Source organism: Engystomops pustulosus, chromosome 3 (genome assembly GCF_040894005.1).
Source record: "Engystomops pustulosus chromosome 3, aEngPut4.maternal, whole genome shotgun sequence".
Classification (NCBI taxonomy): Eukaryota; Metazoa; Chordata; class Amphibia; order Anura; family Leptodactylidae; genus Engystomops; species Engystomops pustulosus.
Genome location: NC_092413.1, coordinates 210,090,302 through 210,114,470, shown reverse-complemented (window position 1 = coordinate 210,114,470; position 24,169 = coordinate 210,090,302). Strand labels below are relative to the sequence as shown.

Sequence of the window (24,169 nt, the reverse complement as noted above, 5' to 3'; positions counted from 1 at the left end):
GGTGTATAGTACATGGGGTCTAGGTGTATAGTACCTGGGGTTAAGGTGTATAGTACATGGGGTCTAGGTGTATAGTACCTGGGGTCTAGGTGTATAGTACATGGGGTCTAGGTGTATAGTACATGGGGTCTAGGTGTATAGTACATGGGGTCTAGGTGTATAGTACATGGGGTCTAGGTGTATAGTACTTGGGGTCTAGGTGTATAGTACATGGTGTCTAGGTGTATAATACATGGTGTCTAGGTGTATAGTACATGGGGTTAAGGTGTATAGTACATGGGGTCTAGGTGTATAGTACCTGGGGTCTAGGTGTATAGTACATGGGGTGTAGGTGTATAGTACATGGGGTCTAGGTGTATAGTACATGGGGTCTAGGTGTATAATACATGGGGTCTAGGTGTGTAGTACATGGGGTTAAGGTGTATAGTACATGGGGTCTAGGTGTATAATACATGGGGTCTAGGTGTATAGTACATGGGGTCTAGGTGTATAGTACATGGGGTGTAGGTGTATAGTACTTGGGGTCTAGGTGTGTAGTACATGGGGTGTATGTGTATAGTACATGGGGATTAGATGTATAGTACATGGGGTCTAGGTGTGTAGTATATGGGGTCTAGGTGTATAGTACATGGGGTCTAGGTGTATAGTACATGGGGTCTAGGTGTGTAGTGCATGTGGTCTAGGTGTATAATACATGGGGTCTAGGTGTATAGTACTTGGGGTCTAGGTGTATAGTACATGGGGTCTAGGTGTATAGTACATGGGGTCTATGTGTGTAGTGCATGGGGTCTAGGTGTATAATACATGGGGTCTAGGTGTATAGTACTTGGGGTCTAGGTGTATAGTACATGGGGTGTAGGTGTATAGTACATGGGGTCTAGGTATATACGGTAGTACATGGGGTGTAGGTGTATAGTACATGGGGTGTAGGTGTATAGTACAAGGGGTCTAGGTGTGTAGTATATGGGGTCTAGGTGCATAATACATGGGGTCTAGGTGTATGGTACTTGGGGTCTAGGTGTATAGTACATGGGGTGTATGTGTATAGTACATGGGGTGTAGGTGTATAGTACATGGGGTCTAGGTGTGTAGTATATGGGGTCTAGGTGTATAGTACATGGGGTCTAGGTGTATAGTACATGGGGTCTAGGTGTATAGTACATGGTGTCTAGGTGTATAGTACATGGGGTCTAGGTGTATAATACATGGGGTCTAGGTATATACGGTAGTACATGGGGTGTAGGTGTATAGTACATGGGGTGTAGGTGTATAGTACAAGGGGTCTAGGTGTGTAGTATATGGGGTCTAGGTGCATAATACATGGGGTCTAGGTGTATGGTACTTGGGGTCTAGGTGTATAGTACATGGGGTGTATGTGTATAGTACATGGGGTGTAGGTGTATAGTACATGGGGTCTAGGTGTGTAGTATATGGGGTCTAGGTGTATAGTACATGGTGTCTAGGTGTATAGTACATGGGGTCTAGGTGTATAGTACATGGGGTGTAGGTGTATAGTACATGGGGTCTAGGTTTATAATACATGGGGTCTAGGTGTATAGTACATGGGGTCTAGGTGTATAGTACATGGGGTCTTGGTGTATAGTACATGGGGTCTAGGTGTATAGTACATGGGGATTAGATGTATAGTACATGGGGTCTAGGTGTGTAGTGCATGGGGTCTAGGTGTATAGTACATGGGGTCTAGGTGTATAGTACATGGGGTCTAGGTGTGTAGTGCATGTGGTCTAGGTGTATAATACATGGGGTCTAGGTGTATAGTACTTGGGGTCTAGGTGTATAGTACATGGGGTGTATGTGTATAGTACATGGGGATTAGATGTATAGTACATGAGGACTAGGTGTGTAGTATATGGGGTCTAGGTGTATAGTACATGGGGTCTAGGTGTATAGTACATGGGGTCTATGTGTGTAGTGCATGGGGTCTAGGTGTATAATACATGGGGTCTAGGTGTATAGTACTTGGGGTCTAGGTGTATAGTACATGGGGTGTAGGTGTATAGTACATGGGGTCTAGGTATATACGGTAGTACATGGGGTGTAGGTGTATAGTACATGGGGTGTAGGTGTATAGTACAAGGGGTCTAGGTGTGTAGTATATGGGGTCTAGGTGCATAATACATGGGGTCTAGGTGTATGGTACTTGGGGTCTAGGTGTATAGTACATGGGGTGTATGTGTATAGTACATGGGGTGTAGGTGTATAGTACATGGGGTCTAGGTGTGTAGTATATGGGGTCTAGGTGTATAGTACATGGGGTCTAGGTGTATAGTACATGGGGTCTAGGTGTATAGTACATGGTGTCTAGGTGTATAGTACATGGGGTCTAGGTGTATAATACGTGGGGTCTAGGTATATACGGTAGTACATGGGGTGTAGGTGTATAGTACATGGGGTGTAGGTGTATAGTACAAGGGGTCTAGGTGTGTAGTATATGGGGTCTAGGTGCATAATACATGGGGTCTAGGTGTATGGTACTTGGGGTCTAGGTGTATAGTACATGGGGTGTATGTGTATAGTACATGGGGTGTAGGTGTATAGTACATGGGGTCTAGGTGTGTAGTATATGGGGTCTAGGTGTATAGTACATGGTGTCTAGGTGTATAGTACATGGGGTCTAGGTGTATAGTACATGGGGTGTAGGTGTATAGTACATGGGGTCTAGGTTTATAATACATGGGGTCTAGGTGTATAGTACATGGGGTCTAGGTGTATAGTACATGGGGTCTTGGTGTATAGTACATGGGGTCTAGGTGTATAGTACATGGGGATTAGATGTATAGTACATGGGGTCTAGGTGTGTAGTGCATGGGGTCTAGGTGTATAGTACATGGGGTCTAGGTGTATAGTACATGGGGTCTAGGTGTGTAGTGCATGTGGTCTAGGTGTATAATACATGGGGTCTAGGTGTATAGTACTTGGGGTCTAGGTGTATAGTACATGGGGTGTATGTGTATAGTACATGGGGATTAGATGTATAGTACATGAGGACTAGGTGTGTAGTATATGGGGTCTAGGTGTATAGTACATGGGGTCTAGGTGTATAGTACATGGGGTCTAGGTGTGTAGTGCATGGGGTCTAGGTGTATAATACATGGGGTCTAGGTGTATAGTACTTGGGGTCTAGGTGTATAGTACATGGGGTGTAGGTGTATAGTACATGGGGTCTAGGTATATACGGTAGTACATGGGGTGTAGGTGTATAGTACATGGGGTGTAGGTGTATAGTACAAGGGGTCTAGGTGTGTAGTATATGGGGTCTAGGTGCATAATACATGGGGTCTAGGTGTATGGTACTTGGGGTCTAGGTGTATAGTACATGGGGTGTATGTGTATAGTACATGGGGTGTAGGTGTATAGTACATGGGGTCTAGGTGTGTAGTATATGGGGTCTAGGTGTATAGTACATGGGGTCTAGGTGTATAGTACATGGGGTCTAGGTGTATAGTACATGGTGTCTAGGTGTATAGTACATGGGGTCTAGGTGTATAATACATGGGGTCTAGGTATATACGGTAGTACATGGGGTGTAGGTGTATAGTACATGGGGTGTAGGTGTATAGTACAAGGGGTCTAGGTGTGTAGTATATGGGGTCTAGGTGCATAATACATGGGGTCTAGGTGTATGGTACTTGGGGTCTAGGTGTATAGTACATGGGGTGTATGTGTATAGTACATGGGGTGTAGGTGTATAGTACATGGGGTCTAGGTGTGTAGTATATGGGGTCTAGGTGTATAGTACATGGTGTCTAGGTGTATAGTACATGGGGTCTAGGTGTATAGTACATGGGGTGTAGGTGTATAGTACATGGGGTCTAGGTGTATAATACATGGGGTCTAGGTGTATAGTACATGGGGTCTAGGTGTATAGTACATGGGGTCTAGGTGTATAGTACATGGGGTCTAGGTGTATAGTACATGGGGTCTAGGTGTATAGTACATGGGGTCTAGGTGTGTAGTGCATGGGGTCTAGGTGTATAATACATGGGGTATAGGTGTATAGTACTTGGGGTCTAGGTGTATAGTACATGGGGTGTATGTGTATAGTACATGGGGTGTAGGTGTATAGTACATGGGGTCTAGGTGTGTAGTATATGGGGTCTAGGTGTATAGTACATGGGGTCTAGGTGTATAGTACATGGGGTCTAGGTGTATAGTACATGGTGTCTAGGTGTATAGTACATGGGGTGTAGGTGTATAGTACATGGTGTCTAGGTGTATAGTACATGGGGTCTAGGTGTATAGTACATGGGGTGTAGGTGTATAGTACATGGGGTCTTGGTGTATAGTACATGGGGTCTAGGTGTATAGTACATGGGGTCTAGGTGTATAGTACATGGGGTCTAGGTGTATAGTACATGGGGTCTAGGTGTGTAGTGCATGGGGTCTAGGTGTATAATACATGGGGTATAGGTGTATAGTGCTTGGGGTCTAGGTGTATAGTACATGGGGTGTATGTGTATAGTACATGGGGTGTAGGTGTATAGTACATGGGGTCTAGGTGTGTAGTATATGGGGTCTAGGTGTATAGTACATGGGGTCTAGGTGTATAGTACATGGGGTCTAGGTGTATAGTACATGGTGTCTAGGTGTATAGTACATGGGGTGTAGGTGTATAGTACATGGTGTCTAGGTGTATAGTACATGGGGTCTAGGTGTATAGTACATGGGGTCTAGGTGTATAGTACATGGGGTGTAGGTGTATAGTACATGGGGTCTTGGTGTATAGTACATGGGGTCTAGGTGTATAGCAGATGGGGTCTAGGTGTATAGTACATGGGGTCTAGGTGTATAGTACATGGGGACTAGGTGTATAGTACATGGGGTCTAGGTGTATAGTACATGGGGTGTAGGTGTATAGTACATGGTGTCTAGGTGTATAGTACATGGGGTCTAGGTGTATAGTACATGGGGTCTAGGTGTATAGTACATGGGGTGTAGGTGTATAGTACATGGGGTGTAGGTGTATAGTACATGATGTCTAGGTGTATTGTACATGGGGTCTAGGTGTATAGTACATGGGGTGTAGGTGTATAGTACATGGGGTCTTGGTGTATAGTACATGGGGTCTAGGTGTATAGTACATGGTGTCTAGGTGTATAATACATGGTGTCTAGGTGTATAGTACATGGGGTCTAGGTGTATAGTACATGGGGTCTAGGTGTATAGTACATGGGGTATAGGTATATAGTACATGGGGTCTAGGTGTATAGTACATGGGGACTAGGTGTATAGTACATGGGGTCTAGGTGTGTAGTACATGGGGTCTAGGTGTATAGTACATGGGGTCTAGGTGTATAGTACATGGGGTCTAGGTGTATAGTACATGGGGTCTAGGTGTATAGTACATGGGGTCTAGGTGTATAGTACATGGGGACTAGGTGTATAGTACATGGGGTCTAGGTGTGTAGTACATGGGGTCTAGGTGTATAGGGCCTTGGGTTTATGTGTATAGTACATGGGGTATAGGTATTTAGTACGCGGGGTCTAGGTGTATAGTACATGGGGTCTAGGTGTGTAGTACATGGGGTGTAGGTGTATAGTACATGGGGTCTTGGTGTATAGTACATGGGGTCTAGGTGTATAGTACATGGGGTCTAGGTGTATAGTACATGGGGTGTAGGTGTATAGTACATGGGGTCTAGGTGTATAGTACATGGGGACTAGGTTTATAGTACATGGGGTTAAGGTGTATAGTACATGGGGTCTAGGTGTATAGTACATGGGGTATAGGTATATAGTACATGGGGTCTAGGTGTATTGTACATGGGGTCTAGGTGTATAGTACATGGGGACTAGGTGTATAGTACATGGGGTCTAGGTGTGTAGTACATGGGGTCTAGGTGTATAGTACATGGGGACTAGGTGTATAATACATGGGGTCTAGGTATTTAGTACACGGGGTCTAGGTGTATAGTACATGGGGTCTAGGTGTGTAGTACATGGGGTCTAGGTGTATAGTACATGGGGTCTAGGTGTATAGTACATGGGGTCTAGGTGTATAGTACATGGGGTCTAGGTGTATAGTACATGGGGTTTAGGTGTATAGTACACGGGGTCTAGGTGTATAGTACACGGGGTCTAGGTGTATAGTACATGGGGTCTAGGTGTGTAGTACATGGGGTCTAGGTGTATAGTACATGGGGTCTAGGTGTATTGTACATGGTGTCTAGGTGTATAGTACATGGGATCTAGGTGTATAGTACATGGGGTCCAGGTGTATAGTACATGGGGTCTAGGTGTATAGTACATGGGGTCTAGGTGTATAGTACATGGGGACTAGGTGTATAGTACATGGGGTCTAGGTGTATAGTACATGGGGTCTAGGTGTATAGTACATGGGGTTTAGGTGTATAGTACACGGGGTCTAGGTGTATAGTACACGGGGTCTAGGTGTATAGTACACGGGGTGTAGGTGTATAGTACATGGTGTCTAGGTGTATTGTATATGGTGTCTAGGTGTATAGTACATGGGATCTAGGTGTATAGTACATGGGGTCTAGGTGTGTAGTACATGGGGTCTAGGTGTATAGTACATGGGGTCTAGGTGTATAGTACATGAGGTGTAGATATATGGTGCACTGTCTCTGCATTGTGTATGGGTTCACGGTGTGTAGTACATGATATAAATGATATGAATGAGACGCCTCTATGTAGCATCCCGAGATTTTCATAAATACAGATTGTGTCTTTTCAATAATTCATGAACATAAATCTTTCTGTCCCTTGTGTATTCCAGGCGTCCTGTCTACTCTTGGAAACGGTTATGTAATATTCATGGCTTGTAAAAGAAAGAAGAAGCTGCGGCCGGCTGAGATCATGACCATTAACCTCGCCTTCTGCGACTTCGGAATTTCAGGTGATCACCTATAACAGTGATGGCGAACCTTTTAAAGACCGAGTGCCCAAACTACAACCAAAATCCACTTATTTAACCTGAAGTGCCAACCTGCCATTTTAAGCAGTAACTTATTGCTTCCTGTTCTTTCACTTCTTTAATTGTATCGGCCACTTGAGGCCACCAATACAGTTGAAACAAGGTGGGCAAATTCAGACTATCATTGCAGATTCCCTCCAGGGTCTCTCTGTACAGGAAGAATGGTGGGTCCAGAAGGAGGACCTCCAAAGATAATGCACTTCTTTCAACACATTCTCACTTTTCAAGCAGTTCCAAACAGTCAATGGAGTGTCGCTGTAAAATAGTGCTGTGCGCAGCATCTCATAAGTTGCCTAGGACTGCAGGAAGATTTAATGGATTTGTTTCTATTTGGTGAACTCTGTCCTGGGCTGATGGCCTGAGTGCCCACAGAAAGGGCTCTGAGTGCCACCTCTGGCACCAGTGCCATAGGTTCGCCATCACTGACCTATAACATTATGTCGTCATTTAGCTCTCCCCAACAATGGCGCAACATGAAGCTGATGGACCCCAGTGCAAAGTCTGTTCGAGGACATGTCTATATTGTATGGTTTATAGTACTAGTCTTCTCATATGGTTCCCCCTAAGCCTCTTGAGCCCGATTGTGACCTCAACCTCTTCACCCCCTCAAGTTATGCCCTTGGTTGCCAAATCTGCTTTTGGGTCTACAATATCTCTGAAAGCCACTTCTAACTTCAACTTCCAATTTGTGCTGGGATTTCCTGCTGAGAGAGGGGAGGAGAGAGCTGCATTATTCAATGACCTATGTAAATTCATAAACGGAACGATTATTATCCATACTCCATTATAGTAGGATATTAGAGCACTGACTGCCATATAGACATCCAAATATAAAGTAATATCATCATTTCCATTTCAATATATTAGTTCAGTCGTGGTAACACACAGTGATGTAAAATGACAGCGGGGGATGGGAGTATTTTCCTTCATCAGGTCGAGCCTGTAACTAGTATTGATCCACCATCTCTCCGCATTGGTTCCTGCCTCGCAGGCACACAAGCTCATCTCTCAGTTTGTTTAGCCATTTTGTGGGGTAATTAAGTCAAGAGATTGGAACCTGACGGTGATTTCTTAGAATAGAACAACAAGGATTTCTCATCTCAGAGCAGTTTTCCCGTTGAGAGGTTTGTTGATTTTGGTCTTGTGGTAATAAGTCATCACAGGGAATCCTGCTGTCACCTGTAATGTGTGAGGGAAACCCGAAAGGAAGTGATCAACTTCCCCACAGTGCCCCCACTGGTGAACTGAAGTATTGCATATTCCTTTATCCCCTTTTTCTGTTCATTCTTTCTTTTCTGTTTTTCACTCTCCACCTTCCAAAAGCAGAAGGAACCAGCCGAGGGCTCATTATCGACGGGAAATAATTTGAAATAAATAATTTAAAATGAAATGACAAAAAAAAAATGCAGTTACGCCATTTTCTTATGGGGCCTGTATTTCCCTCTTTCTTGTGTCGTTGTGCTCCAGTCCATGGTCATATCATTTCCAGGGCCAATAGCTTGCCACAGTGATTTCCAAAAGTCACTGATTGGCCGGAGCAGTCACATGACCAGCAATACTTCTGGCCCAGGAACAGTGGGACCAGAGAATGGTAGACTGCAAATCCCTTTAAGTCAAGAGAGATTCTTTCTTGGTGGCCATTAGGAATCTGTCGCATCCACATCTATAGTGATCTGCAGTGGTTTAACGGAAACCCTTCCATTTGTTTTTATGCATTGTGAAGCAAACATAGCTTGAGAATGCTGTAGCTACACTGATGCAGAAACAGATCTTGTTTAACCCCTGATCGAAGTGGTTTTGCTAAAAAAAACTATTATAGAATTCCGGACCTTGGGAAAGCTGGGTTGCATAAACACATTACACGAAGCCTCCTGAACTGTCCAGACAGGACTAATCAACCTCATCTGTTGACTCATACACAGCAGCTGGGGGATGGTGCAGCAGTTGATTACTTCTGCCTATCAGGGACAACACAGTGATGACGCATTCTCGGCTTATGCTGGGCAGGACAAGGCTGGAGCAGCTGTGCATAGTCAAGCAGCACCAATCGCAGGTGTTTTCCCTCTGATCGCCGCCATCTTTTCGAGGATTGTCGCTCCCCGTTACGTCGCCATGGTAGCCTTGGGTCTTCCGAAGACCCAAGGCTACTTCGGCTTAAGCCATGTATTACAATGTGCTATCAGCACATTGTAATGTATGAGGAGTAAAATCCCCATATCTGCCATACTGTAGTATGACAGTATATGATGGGATCGTACAGACAACCTAGCGTTAAAGTACCCTAGGGAGTCTGAAAAATAGTAAAAATAATAAAAAAAAAAGTAAAAAAAAAATTATAATAAAAAAAAATAAAAACTCAAATCACCCCCCCCCTTTCTCTAGAACTAATATAAATATAAATAAACAGTAAAAATCATAAACACATTAGGTATCGCCGCGTCCGAAAATGCCCGATCTATCAAAATATGATAACGGTTTTTCACTGCGTTTAAACCCCATAACGGAAAATGGCGCCCAAAAATTTTAAAATTAAAAATTCTATAAAAAGTGATCAAAAGGTCGCACAGTCCTAAAAATGATAACATTGAAAACGTCATCAAAATCCACAAAAAACGGCACCACCCACAGCTCCGTACATCAAAGTATGAAAAAGTTATTAGCGCCAGAAGATGGCAAAATCCCCCCAAAAATTTTTGTACAGGAGGTTATAATTTTTTTAAATGTATGAAAACATTATAAAACCTATACAAATGTGTTATCCCTGTGATTGCACCGACCCAAAGAATAAAGTAGACCTGTCATTTGGGGCGCACAGTGAAATCCGTAAAATCCAAGCCCACAAGAAAACGGCGCAAATGCGTTTTTTTTACCAATTTCACTGCATTTGGAATTTTTTTCCTGCTTCCCAGTACACGGCATGGAATATTAAATACCATAATTTTGAAGTGTAATTTGTTACGCAGAAAAAAAAGCCGTCACACAGCTCTGTACATGGAAAAATAAAAAAGTTATAGATTTTTGAAGGTGGGGAAGGAAAAATGAAAACTCAAAAAACGAAAAAAAGGCTGCGGCGTTAAGGGGTTAATAATATCCTGCTTAGGCCATGACCATCTGAAGTCACTACAGGCAGTCCCCGGGTTACGTACAAGATAGGGTCCGGAGGTTTGTTCTTAAGTTGAATTTGTATGTAAGTAGAAACAGTATATTTTATAACTGTAGATCCAGAAAAAAAATATTTTTGGCCCCTGTAACAATTGGAGTTTAAAATTTTTTGCTGTAATGGGACCAAGGATTATCAATAATCTTCATTACAGACACATTACAGCTGATTATTGCAGCCTGGGACTATAGTAACATCCAGAGACTTCACCAGAGGTCACAGGGGTCTGTCTGTAACTATGGGTTGTCTGTAAGTCGGGTGTCCTTAAGTAGGGGACCGCCTGTACTATGTATGAGGCTTATTATACACACCCTAGTCTAGTAGACATCATGCAGATTTATTCCAGCTACGGGAAGTTTTCATGTGTCCGTCGCCTTCTTATTACCTCCTACGCTTATTAATGCAGATAAGTATAGATCGTCTGATGTATCCAGAGAACATACAGTAAGCACAGTGTATAATTACATCATATACAGGTCACTCACCAGTAGAAACTACAAGATTATTATATTCCAGGCCATAAAGTGAACTACTATTATAATACTGCCATCTAGTGGCAGACTGAGGAATCACATGCGGATCAAAACGGCAATGTCCTCAGATAACGGATGTCTGTGAATGAGGGAGTTACTGAGAAGTTGCTATGAGATCATTTACTGCTCTGCATTTTTTAAAATCTTGAATATTATTAATAAATATATGATGAATACTACTAATAAATATTTATTTTTAAATGCCGGTCTTCTTTGTCGTTGCAGTGACGGGGAAGCCCTTCTCCATAGTGTCCTTCTTCAGTCACCGCTGGGTGTTTGGTTGGGGCGTCTGCCAGTGGTACGGATGGGTTGGCTTCTTCTTCGGTTGTGGAAGCCTCATTACCATGACTGTGGTTAGTTTTGACCGATACTTGAAGATCTGCCATCTGAGATACGGTAAGAAGACAGTGGGGCAGATTTACTTACCCGGTCCATTCGCGATCCAGCGGCGCGTTCTCTGCGGTGGATTCGGGTCCGGCCGGGATCCATTAAGGCAGTTCCTCCGACGTCCACCAGGTGGCGCTGCTGTGCTGAAGAGCATCGGAACGCACTCAAGTTCACCGGCCTATTCCGAGTGAAGGTAAGTGCAAGCTCCTCGACACTTTTTTTTTTTTTAATGCGCCAGTTTTTCCTAATCCGTTGGGTTTTCGTTCGGCCACGCCCCCGATTTCCGTCGCATGCATGCCAGCGCCGATGCGCCACAATCCGATCGCGTGCGCCAAAATCCCGGGGCAATTCAGGGAAAATCGGCGCAAATCGGAAATATTCGGGTAACACGTCGGGAAAACGCGAATCGGGCCCTTAGTAAATGACCCCCAGTGACACAAGATCTTGGAGTAGCAGAGATGGGTTTGTCTTCTGTCATATTCTACCATGAAATAAAGCTACACGATTGTTCATTGGTTATTTCTCATGGCTGATGTTACTTATTTACACTACATGATTGACTGACCTATGGGAAGTCACGGTGTGATCTACATACTGAAATGTACCTGTATGGCTGAAAGTAACTTTAAGGGGTTGGCCACTCTATACATAAGTTGCTTTTACTGTATTAATAATAACTCCTGAGTGTACATCAAGTGATTCAGCAGACCTGCCACTTACTTTAGTGCTGTCTGCAGACTCTGTATGATTCTTTGTTTACATGTCAAAACACAAATGAATAGGAGCAGCTGCTGCTGGAATTTATGACTTATCCTGCTCTTTCCTCCCCTCTCCCTGTGTCTGTCAGTGAGATGGACTGTGAGAGAAAGAGACATAGGGGTGGGTGACGCCATGAGGGAGTCATTAACAGGAAGTTGTGGATATGTATTGGGGAGCATTGGGAGAACAGCGAAAGGCTGAAGTTCTCATAGGAGGCAAAGACACAGGGACATGTACATACAGAGAAATGTCTAATGGAAGAGACTTACTGAAAAGTGGCCAACACCTTTAAAACCCCTTTTTTTACATGTGGCTTTTAAAAAAAAAAAAGGAAAAAAAGACTAACTATTCTGGAGTGCTCCCTGGATGCATTGATACATCTCCAGGGCTTTATTTCCTGTCGGACAGGAAGGTATATCACCCAGACTTTAAAGATGATGACTGAGCCAATCACTGGCCTCAATGGTCAACTGCCAGTCGTTCAAATGTGACCATGAAGGCCAGCGATTGGTCCAAAAGGTAGATGACATCATGACTTCCTGTCTGACCAGACTGAAAGCCTCAGAGAACAGAAAGCTGCCGCTGGAACTAAGAGGGTCCTCCAGAAAGTAAGTTATTTTTTACTATTTTATACAACAGCTGCAACCTGGGATAGGTGTTATAGGACCCCTTTAAGAACCCTTTAAGACCATTTTCACAACTCACCATCTCTTCTTGTGACATCAGTAGCAGTGATATCCTAGGTGGAGCCTTCATCTTCTGTATGTTCCCTTTTTTGCAGGTACCTGGCTTAAGAGAAGTCACGCCTTCACGAGCCTGTTCTTCATCTGGATCTATGCATCATTTTGGGCAACTCTGCCATTGGTTGGTGTGGGGAACTATGCGCCCGAGCCATTTGGGACGTCATGTACTCTAGACTGGTGGTTGGCACAGGTGTCATTAAAGGGGCAGGTGTTTGTAGTTAGTATCCTCATCTTCTGCCTCCTGCTCCCCACCGCTGTCATCGTCTTCTCGTATGCAAAGATCATCGCAAAAGTCAAGTCTTCTGCCCAGGAGGTGGCGCACTTTGATACCAGGAACCAGAACAACCACACGCTGGAAATCAAGCTGACCAAGGTGGGACCTGATACGGGGCATAATGGGTCAGATACCAGTCAGTAAGGGGAAGCAGGGGATCAGTGAATAAGTGCCAGTATGTAATATAACACATTTTTTACTATGAGACCTGTCAATCTGTGGAATAGCCGAGCTCAGGCGCTGGTCACAGCAGGGACAGCGGAGAGCTTCAAGAAGGGTCTAGATGCCTTTTTACACCTAAATAACATTGATGGTTATGTTATATAGAATTGTTTCCCCTAAATCCCTTCCTCATCCAATCCCTTCCCTTCCTTGGATGGACAAGTGTCTTTTTTCAACCTTAATAACTGTGATACATTAGAACACAAATATGTATTGTACGACCTGATATATTGCTTAAAATTGCACAATTCTTGATTTTAGGCTACATTCACACACATGTATGGGGGACGTATATACGGCTGACGTATGTACGGCCAATATACGTCCCCCATACACTTCTATGGGCACACGTGCGGCACCGTACCGCTCCGTAGGCCGGGAAAAGATAGGATATGTCCTATCTATTCCCGTATTACGGCGCCGTGCGCCATAACTTCCTATGGAAAGGGGCGGGGGTGAGCGGCGCTCACCTCCTCCTCCTCTCCCCGCGCTGCCGTGTGCCCGCCTTGCTACAGTGCGGCGGGCACACGGCAGTGTGCATGTAGCCTTAATCTCGATTTTCCTATGTATGGCTCCATCTCTTTAGGTCTCTCCTGGCTACACCCCCAATTTTTTATGTTGCTTCTCTATGCCCCAGTTGTTGCCCCCATATCTCCTTGTATCACCCCGTCCATGTCCTTTATGCTCCAGTCCTCCTATTTATTTCTCTCTGCCCCTCAACTTTCTACAGTATGTTACCCCCCGCATCTGATGTTCCTACAAAACTCCGGATCGCTCAGATCTCCAGAGGGAAATTAGCTGAACTCCTATCTCCTATCTACCCCCATTTCATGTTATCTAATATTTCATAAATTAATATAAAATGATCTTATTTGTGGTCATATTGTATAATGTCATATAGTATAATTTTCTATAATATGAACAGAAATCATAGGGCCCCGTAGCAAAAAAATCAGTCCCACCCCTCATTTATATAGTGCCCCCCCTTTGTTAATTTATGTATAGTGCTTCACTGCTACATCTCCTTCCCCTGTATGTGGCCATTAATAAATTAATAAAACCTACTTACCTGCCATACTTACCACACATGTATCTGACTCCTTGGTTGGGCTCTTCCCCTGCACAATTTATTATTTGCTAGTAGGTTTCTGCCAAGAGCTTTATGAAGGTCAGTACTATCCATGGGGCCCGTGAACCTGCGTGGTCCTCCTGTATTGGAGATGCAACGTAATATGGTGCAACATAATAGTGCAATTGGTCTAGTTCAGGAATTAGGAGTTCACTAGTTCTAATGCCAGAACATATGAAAGCTTAGGACTTTCTGTAGAAGCATGGACACTTCCAGCAGAGGTCCTCTGTACAGGGATGGACACTTCCAGCAGAGGTCCTATGTACAGGGATGGACACTTCCAGCAGAGGTCCTCTGTACAGGGATGGACACTTCCAGCAGAGGTCCTATGTACAGGGATGGACACTTCCAGCAGAGGTCCTCTGTACAGGGATGGACACTTCCAGCAGAGGTCCTCTGTACAGGGATGGACACTTCCAGCAGAGGTCCTCTGTACATGGATGGACACTTCCAGCAGGGGTCCACTGTACAGGGATGGACACTTCCAGCAGAGGTCCTCTGTACAGGGATGGACACTTCCAGCAGAGGTCCTCTGTACAGGGATGGACACTTCCAGCAGAGGTCCTCTGTACATGGATGGACACTTCCAGCAGAGGTCCTCTGTACATGGATGGACACTTCCAGCAGAGGTCCTCTGTACATGGATGGACACTTCCAGCAGAGGTCCTCTGTACAAGGGTGGACACTTCCAGCAGAGGTCCTCTGTACAAGGGTGGACACTTCCAGCAGAGGTCCTCTGTACAAGGGTGGACACTTCCAGCAGAGGTCCTCTGTACAAGGGTGGACACTTCCAGCAGAGGTCCTCTGTACAGGGATGGACACTTCCAGCAGAGGTCCTCTGTACAGGGATGGACACTTCCAGCAGAGGTCCTCTGTACATGGATGGACACTTCCAGCAGGGGTCCACTGTACAGGGATGGACACTTCCAGCAGAGGTCCTCTGTACATGGATGGACACTTCCAGCAGAGGTCCTCTGTACAGGGATGGACACTTCCAGCAGGGGTCCACTGTACAGGGATGGACACTTCCAGCAGGGGTCCACTGTACAGGGATGGACACTTCCAGCAGAGGTCCTCTGTACAGGGATGGACACTTCCAGCAGAGGTCCTCTGTACATGGATGGACACTTCCAGCAGAAGTCCTCTGTACAGGGATGGACACTTCCAGCAGAGGTCCTCTGTACATGGATGGACACTTCCAGCAGAAGTCCTCTGTACATGGATGGACACTTCCAGCAGAGGTCCTCTGTACAAGGATGGACATTTCCAGTAGAGGTCCTCTGTACATGGATGGACACTTCCAGCAGAGGTCATCTGTACAAGGATGGACACTTCCAGCAGAAGTCCTCTGTACATGGATGGACACTTCCAGCAGAGGTCCTCTGTACATGGATGGACACTTCCAGCAGAGGTCATCTGTACATGGATGGACACTTCCAGCAGAAGTCCTCTGTACATGGATGGACACTTCCAGCAGAGGTCCTCTGTACATGGATGGACACTTCCAGCAGAGGTCCTCTGTACATGGATGGACACTTCCAGCAGAGGTCCTCTGTACATGGATGGACACTTCCAGCAGAGGTCCTCTGTACAAGAATGGACACTTCAAGCAGAGGCCTCTGTGCAGGGATGGATTCTTCTAGCTGAGGTCCTCTGTACATGGATGGACACTTCCACCAGCAGAGGTCCTCTGTACAGGGATGGACACTTCCACCAGTAGAGGTCCTCTGTCCCCCAGTATTTATGTCAGTGGTTCCCATTGCCATCACACGTTTTACATTCAGTTTTGTATGTTTCCCCCGGAGCCCTACTACATCTTTACCGTTCTACATGTTGTGCTTTCTAGTAACATCCATCCTCGCTGTTCTCCCCACTAGGTGGCAATGTTGATCTGTGCAGGATTCCTTATTGCCTGGATTCCATATGCGATTGTATCCATGTGGTCAGCCTTCGGGAACCCGGATTCTGTTCCTATTGAATTTTCTGTGGTACCAACTCTGCTCGCAAAATCAGCGGCAATGTACAATCCAATCATCTATCAAGTTGTCGACTACAAATTCAATTGCTGCCGACCTAGAAAATCGCTACAAAAATCCAATTCCAGGTATGGTACTTGTTTTGAAAAAAAATAAAAAATTATATCCTCAGCCCGTGAAACCTCTCCATACTCCCTTAACGAACTTGTGACATACTCATAGTGCTTATATATCCAGGCACCGTGACTGTGGTAATCGTCTTATATTTGTTATCCATGGCCTCCTTCCTTCTAAAATCAATTATACTAATGATTTCGAAGGGGGCATTACCAAAGCAATGTCCAGTAGGCAGAGGGAGAGGCAAGTGCTGAGGAAGCAGATTACCACAGTCACGGTGCCTGGAATTATGAGTAAGTGTCTTTATGATGTTTGACTTTGATGGTAGATTTCCTTGAAAGTGAACCTGTCATTAGGAATGTCATTTTTAGCTAAATAATTTCAGTAGTTTATATAAGTTTAATTCACATTACCTGGCTCCCTGCCAGCTGCATGTGGTGGGTCCCGGGGAGGGGGCAGATCATTCTGTGTTTGCCTGTGTCTCCTCCTGCTTTTTTCCTCTCCTCTCCTCCACACCATCCCGCTGACTACCCTGCTCAATACACATGACAGGAAGTGGGGAGGGAGGGGGATGGTATGGAGAAGAGAAAGAAAGTAGGAGGAGACACAGGCAAACACAGGCTGCTGCTGCCCTTCCCCGGGACTTAGCACACCCTGCTGGCAGGGAAACAGGTAATATGAAATAAACTTATATAAACTACTGAAATTATTCAGAAGGCTGACAATTTTTTTTTTTTTTTAAATCAGCATAGCATTTTTAAAATCAGCATAGCAAAGGCTCTGGGAAGCTGTCACCAGCTAAAATCACATTATTGTTGACAGGTTCTCTTTAAGAAAGATGCATTTGAAGAAATATCTATTGATATGAGGCAGAATGAGGCAAGCTCAATGGACAGCAGGTTTCAAGAAATTTAGCTTTGATGCTGCACATAAAAGAGTTGGTGTGTGCCTGGCCCTTTAAGAAGATGCACATCACATGCACATGCCACTGCTGAGACCTTGTTACTGGTAGATCAGATCACAGCGAGTTTTGTCTTGTTATACACTCACCGGCCACTTTATTAGGTACACCTGTCCAACTGCTCGTTAACACTTAATTTCTAATCAGCCAATCACATGGCGGCAACTCCGTGCATTTAGGCATGTAGACATGGTCAAGACAATCTCCTGCAGTTCTCCCGAGCATCAGTATGGGGAAGAAAGGTGATTTGAGTGCCTTTGAACGTGGCATGGTTGTTGGTGCCAGAAGGGCTGGTCTGAGTATTTCAGAAACTGCTGATCTACTGGGATTTTCATGCACAACCATCTCTAGGGTTTACAGAGAATGCTCCGAAAAAGAAAAAACATTCAGTGAGCGGCAGTTCTGTGGGCGGAAATGCCTTGTTGATGCCAGAGGTCAGAGGAGAATGGGCAGACTGGTTCGAGCTGATAGAAAGGCAACAGTGACTCAAATCGCCACCCGTTACAACCAAGGTAGGCAGAAGAGCATCTCTGAACGCACGGTACGTCTAACTTTGAGGCAGATGGGCTACAGCAGCAGAAGACCACACCGGGTGCCACTCCTTTCAGCTAAGAACAGGAAACTGAGGCTACAATTTGCACAAGCTCATCGAAATTGGACAGTAGAAGATTGGAAAAACGTTGCCTGGTCTGATGAGTCTCGATTTCTGCTGCGACATTCGGATGGTAGGGTCAGAATTTGGCGTCAACAACATGAAAGCATGGATCCATCCTGCCTTGTATCAACGGTTCAGGCTGGTGGTGGTGGTGTCATGGTGTGGGGAATATTTTCTTGGCACTCTTTGGGCCCCTTGGTACAACGCCACAGCCTACCTGAGAAGTGTTGCTGACCATGTCCATCCCTTTATGACCACAATGTACCCTGTAACATCTGATGGCTACTTTCAGCAGGATAATGCGCCATGTCATAAAGCTGGAATCATCTCAGACTGGTTTCTTGAACATGACAATGAGGTCACTGGACTCAAATGGCCTCCACAGTCACCAGATCTCAATCCAATAGAGCATCTTTGGGATGTGGTGGAACGGGAGATTCGCATCATGGATGTGCAGCCGACAAATCTGCGGCAACTGTGTGATGCCATCATGTCAATATGGAGCAAAATCTCTGAGGAGCTTCCAGCACCTTGTTGAATCTATGCCACGAAGAATTGAGGCAGTTCTGAAGGCAAAAGGGGGTCCAACCCGTTACTAGCATGGTGTACCTAATAAAGTGGCCGGTGAGTGTAGACTCTCTATGGTAGTTCCATTATCTGTGTGGGAAAGGCTTCTTTAGAGTAAAAGCAGTAAAATTGTGTTTGTTGTGACCTATTTATGTATTTTTACTTACACTGCCCCCATATGTTGTATTTAAAGAAATGTTATCATGTTCTTGTTTAGCAGGATCTATGCTATCAGCTCATGCAGAAGGTCACTCCCATCAACAGAAGAAAGTGTCGGAAAGCACGAGGAGTAATGGAAGGTGTCGGACTTACTCAATGAGTTGGAAGGCGAGGGTTGTCTTTCGGAGCAGCTACACTTGGGGTACCCCCCAGCACTTTTATGTTTTTTCCCTTAAAATTAAATCTTGAGTCCTAACACTGGAACGGATATCCATAATAGGAAGAGTTAATGTCATTTCATAAATTGGAAGACCATTCTTGGTCATTGGGATGGAATCATGATGTCTTCCTCACCAGTCCAGGCATAGTCTTTGGTTGGATTTTAGACCATGCTCAATCACAACACTGGACCTGATATCCATCAGAAGGATAATTCCTACTATTTCATTGCTTATAAAATCTTTCATGGACATAAGGCTTGAATCATGATGTTATCTGGAGACCTACACACTATTACTAGGTCCATCCTTTGGCCTTAGCTTCTCCAGAAACTCAGTGGTTGAATTTAAGACCCTCTCAATCCCAACATTGGAACTAGTATCTCTAAGAATTGTCAGAATTTTATGGCTTGTTTGATCATTTAAGGTCATTAATTTGGAACCATGATGTCATCCGAAGACCTCCACACCATTATCAAGTCTACCTTTTTCCTATAACCCCCTCGTCCCAGAACTCTTTGGTTCTCAGAATCTCAGCACTGGACTTGGTATCGATCAAAGGTTTCATTGCTACGAAGACGATTCAAGATCTTAAAGTTGGAATCATGATGTCATCTGAAGACCTCTGCACCATTACTCCGCCTTAGGAGGCCAAACCCCATGTTTGGGAACTCTGTTGTTATATTTTAAAGACCCCTCAATCTCAACATTGGACATGATGTCTATCAGAGAGATTTCCTATTACTTGGGGACTTGGAAAATCCATTCAAGGTCATTAAGCTGGAATCATGATGTCATGTGAGGATCTCCACACCGTGATCATGAATCCTATGGCTTTCGGTGCCTAACCCCCTTGTCCATGCACTTTCTGTGGTTGATTACTACAGTCCCCCTATATGTTTCAGAAATTTTTATTTTTCTATGTGGCAAAATTTTGGTGGGCAGACGTCTAGACTAGACTAATAGGTCAACCAGGGGCGTAACTAGGAGAGACAGGGCCCCATAGCAGACTTCTGAATGGGGCCCTCCTTACTGCTTAAAAATATACAAATTACATTTATATATGTTTACACATACAATTATATACCTATATACAGAAACATACAGTTCTTCACTCATACACACACATTTATACACTCTTACACACCGTTACACATATATAGAGCATATATACATCACATATACACACATACAGTATATACAAACCATACACCATATACACATACAACATATACACATCACTCAATTGTTACATATTCTCAATTTTTTAGTGTCAGGTCAAATGCCGGGGCCCCCTGACACTGCGGGCCCCATAGCAGCTGCTACCACTGTAGTTACGCCCCTGAGATCAGCACAGGCTAAAAGTGGAGGGTTTCATCTCCAACGCGGGTTAGATTTTGGACCCAAACAAGACCCACTATTGTCCTTAGACTAGAGTAAAGACATAGCAAAGTTGCACTAAGTTGTGAATTAACGAAACACTGTCACGACTCACGGGTCCCTGTAGTCTGTGCAGACTGTATGTTTTACATATAAAGGCTATATTTGTATAAAATAAATTATTGGAAGATGATATGGAAAGCGAATATGCATATATATCGAACTATAGCACTATAGACGTCACATGATGCAAAGCACCAACTGTACAATGTATAATATGGCTTTATATCCAGATCCATAACCCTTCGTGGGTTAATAAAATATATCATTAAACCAGAACATCTGGGATTGTGTGTGTGTGCGTGTGAATGGAAGCCGTGACGCTGCTGGATCTTAAAGGGATACTCTGCCTCCTGATAGGTAGGTAGTGTAAGAGGTAGGTGGTGTTGTCTCAGTCTTGAAGAATTGGTCCTTTGAGGCTTCCTTAGAATCCGTGTCCTTTGCTCGTCTATCTTAATGATGTCATAAGTCACGACAGTGATCTCATGGAGGATTTAGGGGAGATGTTATATAATATATGGTAGGTCTTGAGATGGTTGTTTAGATTGGTGACCCGGTGTATTCTACCTAATGGAAGAATATCCATGGATACTGTGGGATCTGTTGACTCTTTGATACCATGGTCAGACCCATGATACCAGTCTATACCAATAAGGTAAGGGAGATCCTTGTTTAGGACCACCACCCTCCTCTTGATAACTGAAGTCCATGACTGATATGTTTGCCTACTTCATCTCTGTGGCATTCAGCTGTGTATGTCCTGTTATCCTAAATACTCATTAAGCCCTAATTGACCACAACATAAAGGGGTGTTAATAAAAAGAACTGGCAGACACTTTGTCACTATATGTATTAAGTTACGTTAGCAACGAATCAGTGAATGGAGTCGCTGTTTCTTCCCCTCTCTCAGCAGGAAGTCACAGCACAATCTCAATCTCAAGGTGTTGGCCACTCCTGTACATAAGTTGCCCACGTGCCTTTACTGCCTTGTATGTCCAAGTCATTTTGCAGCCCTGCTACTTATTTTTGTATAGTGTGCAGACCTTGTATGTTTCTTTATAACATCTCTGAGCTCTGCGGAATAGAAGGAGCTGCAGAAGCATAGCATGACTCATCCGACTCCTCCCTCTTCCTGTCTCTGTCAGTATGGATGGGCTGTGAGAAGAGAGTGAGAGGAAGAGAGTGAGAGGTGAGGTGATGTCACATGGACATCCTGGAGTAGTCACAGAGATGACTGCTGTGTGTATATGCAGAGGGCAGCATGGTGAGAACCGGGAAAGGTTGCGACTTTCAAAGGAGGCAAAGACACCGGTACAGATACATGCAGAGACATGTCTGATGGAAGAGACTTACTGAAAAGTGTCCAGCATACAAATGGTGCCCCCTTTACTTCCTTTCTTACACATGGTAAGGGATTCAACTATAGTTTACACATATTCCTCATAATGTAAAAAATCAGCAATTTGGAGATATTGGGGCACACTTACTAAGGCTTCGCACGGCGCATTTCCGTCAGGTTTCCCTAATATTTCCAATTTGCGACGCATTTAACGGGTTTTTGGCTCACACGATCATATTTTAGTGCAATCGCGCCGACTTTCATGTGACACAAATCGGGGGCTGTGGCCGTCGGACAACCCGACTGATTCGGGATTTAAAATTCAAATTGTTTCGCAAGACAATGCACTTACATGCACCGGGATGAAGAAGGTGAACTCCGGGGACCTGAGCGGGGAAGCGACACATGCAGGATATCGGGCACACGATTTTAGTGAAATGTGGCGGACTTCATCCTCGTTGGACAACGCACCTCGGGGATCGCGACAGGACTGGGTAAGTAAATGTGTCCCAATGTTCTATGTCTAGTGTGGACCTAAGAGGGTTGTGCACTTCATGATCTCCTCATCTGATTCTCTAGACATACAACAGTGGTATTTAATAGATAGACCTATATTTCTTTTGTACATTGTTAAGGAACCAGATGTATTTGATGATGAGACCATTGGGAAGGTCCAGGCTCTCTTGGTCGTCATGAACAGTGACATGTGTTTCCATCTGGAGGTAGGTACAAGGTCCAGATTTATTGTCTGGATGACAGAACAGGCAGGTGTAGTAAAAGAAGGTTGCGATCCCCTACTAGGGGCGTGTGTTCGGGAGGCTACAATGGCTTGTACAGGACGGAAATTGGGGTGAGGGTGAGAGTGTGTGTCAGCCATCAACGATGGAAGAAGACAGCGATGGATGTTATATCTGCTCTGGTTAAACTGTGCCAAATTTCAGCACTCAACATATGGGTAACAATCACGTCCCATAACGATGGATCCATGGTCTTCTGTTTACATACATACATACATACATACATACATTATACATACATACATACATAATACTTACATACATTATACATACATATATTACACATACATTATACATACATACATTATACATACATTGTACATACATACATTATACTTACATATATTATACATACATTATACATACATTATACATACATACATACATACATACATACATTATACATACATACATTATACATACATACATACATTATACATATATTATACAAACATTATACATACATACATTATACAGACATAATACATACATACATACATTAGACATACATACATTCATTATAAATACATACATACATTATACATACATACATTATACATACATAAATTATAAATACATACATACATTAGACATACATACATTCATTATAAATACATACATACATTATACATACATACATTATACATACATAAATTATAAATACATACATACATTATACATACATACATTCATTATAAATACATACATACATTATACATACATACATTATACATGCATGCATACATTATACATACATTATACATACATACATACATACATTATACATACATTATACATATATTATACATACATATATTATACATACATACATTATACATACATACATTCATTATAAATACATACATACATTATACATACATACATTATACATGCATACATACATTATACATACATACATTATACATACATACATACATTATACATACATATATACATTATACATACATGTGGTACCCATACAGTACATTATAGATACTTCCAATGTAGGCATTGCATGGAAACCAAAGTAAAAAAGATATTTTAATGTGTTTATCTTCCAAGAACATGGCAAAGTCAATGACAAACAAGATTTGACAATCGGTTGAGCATGGTAAGAAAGCCAATAACATCCAGTATTCGCCGGCCGCCATTTTGAAACCAGTTTATGCATCAAGGCTTTTTCTTTGGTGTGTTTCAGCTTATGTTGTGTCTCGATCCTCATGAATGGTGGTGACATTTGTCCTCTCTGGAAACACAAAGAGTTTGGGCCGGCATGGAGAACCGCAGCCGATGCATGGAACGTTATTGTCATAAAGATGGCGGCTGTATAATGTACACAGCCTGGCGGGAATGCCGTCTCGTCATCTCCGCTCATATTGCATAACTACGTATATCCTCAGTCTTCGAAGATAGGTTCATGCTCTAGTAAAGATAGGATTAGTATAAAATTACAAAAACAGGTCTCCTGCAACTCAACCCCCTGAGAGCACTGACTCCTCTGTAAGTGCGTTTAGAGATACATGCATAATTACTGTGAGGGGTTAACATTTAAGGTTTATATTATTTTTAAAAAAAATAGAAAACATTTCGGTATTGATGCAGGTATACATTGATGCACATAATGTAGTGGTCCAAACACGACCACCAGGACCTCCTCAGTGGTGGCGCTCAACCCCCCCGATTGTGGATTCATTGGACATCGGCAAAGGTCATCATGCATGACCCTAACAACTAAGAAATGCCCCTGTGTCCATCTGTAGAAGCTGCCGGTTCTTTCC

The 24,169-nt window shown here is 43.7% G+C and overlaps 1 protein-coding gene across 2 annotated transcripts in view; it reads left to right on the top strand.

Annotated features, from left to right (window-relative positions):
• The window catches only part of OPN5 (opsin 5), a 57,545-nt gene extending 37,018 nt beyond the window's left edge, over nucleotides 1-20,527 (top strand). The window contains exons 3-7 of one of the 2 annotated variants that reach the window (XM_072143700.1): nucleotides 6,758-6,877; nucleotides 10,874-11,044; nucleotides 12,576-12,910; nucleotides 16,040-16,266; nucleotides 18,659-20,527. In XM_072143700.1, the coding sequence (XP_071999801.1) occupies nucleotides 6,758-6,877; nucleotides 10,874-11,044; nucleotides 12,576-12,910; nucleotides 16,040-16,266; nucleotides 18,659-18,731 (926 nt within the window). In that variant the 3' untranslated portion in view covers nucleotides 18,732-20,527. Of the gene's footprint in view, nucleotides 1-6,757; nucleotides 6,878-10,873; nucleotides 11,045-12,575; nucleotides 12,911-16,039; nucleotides 16,267-18,655 lie in introns of both variants that reach the window. The other variant, XM_072143699.1, reaches the window with a different exon arrangement.
• Nucleotides 20,528-24,169: the final 3,642 nt, after the last annotated feature.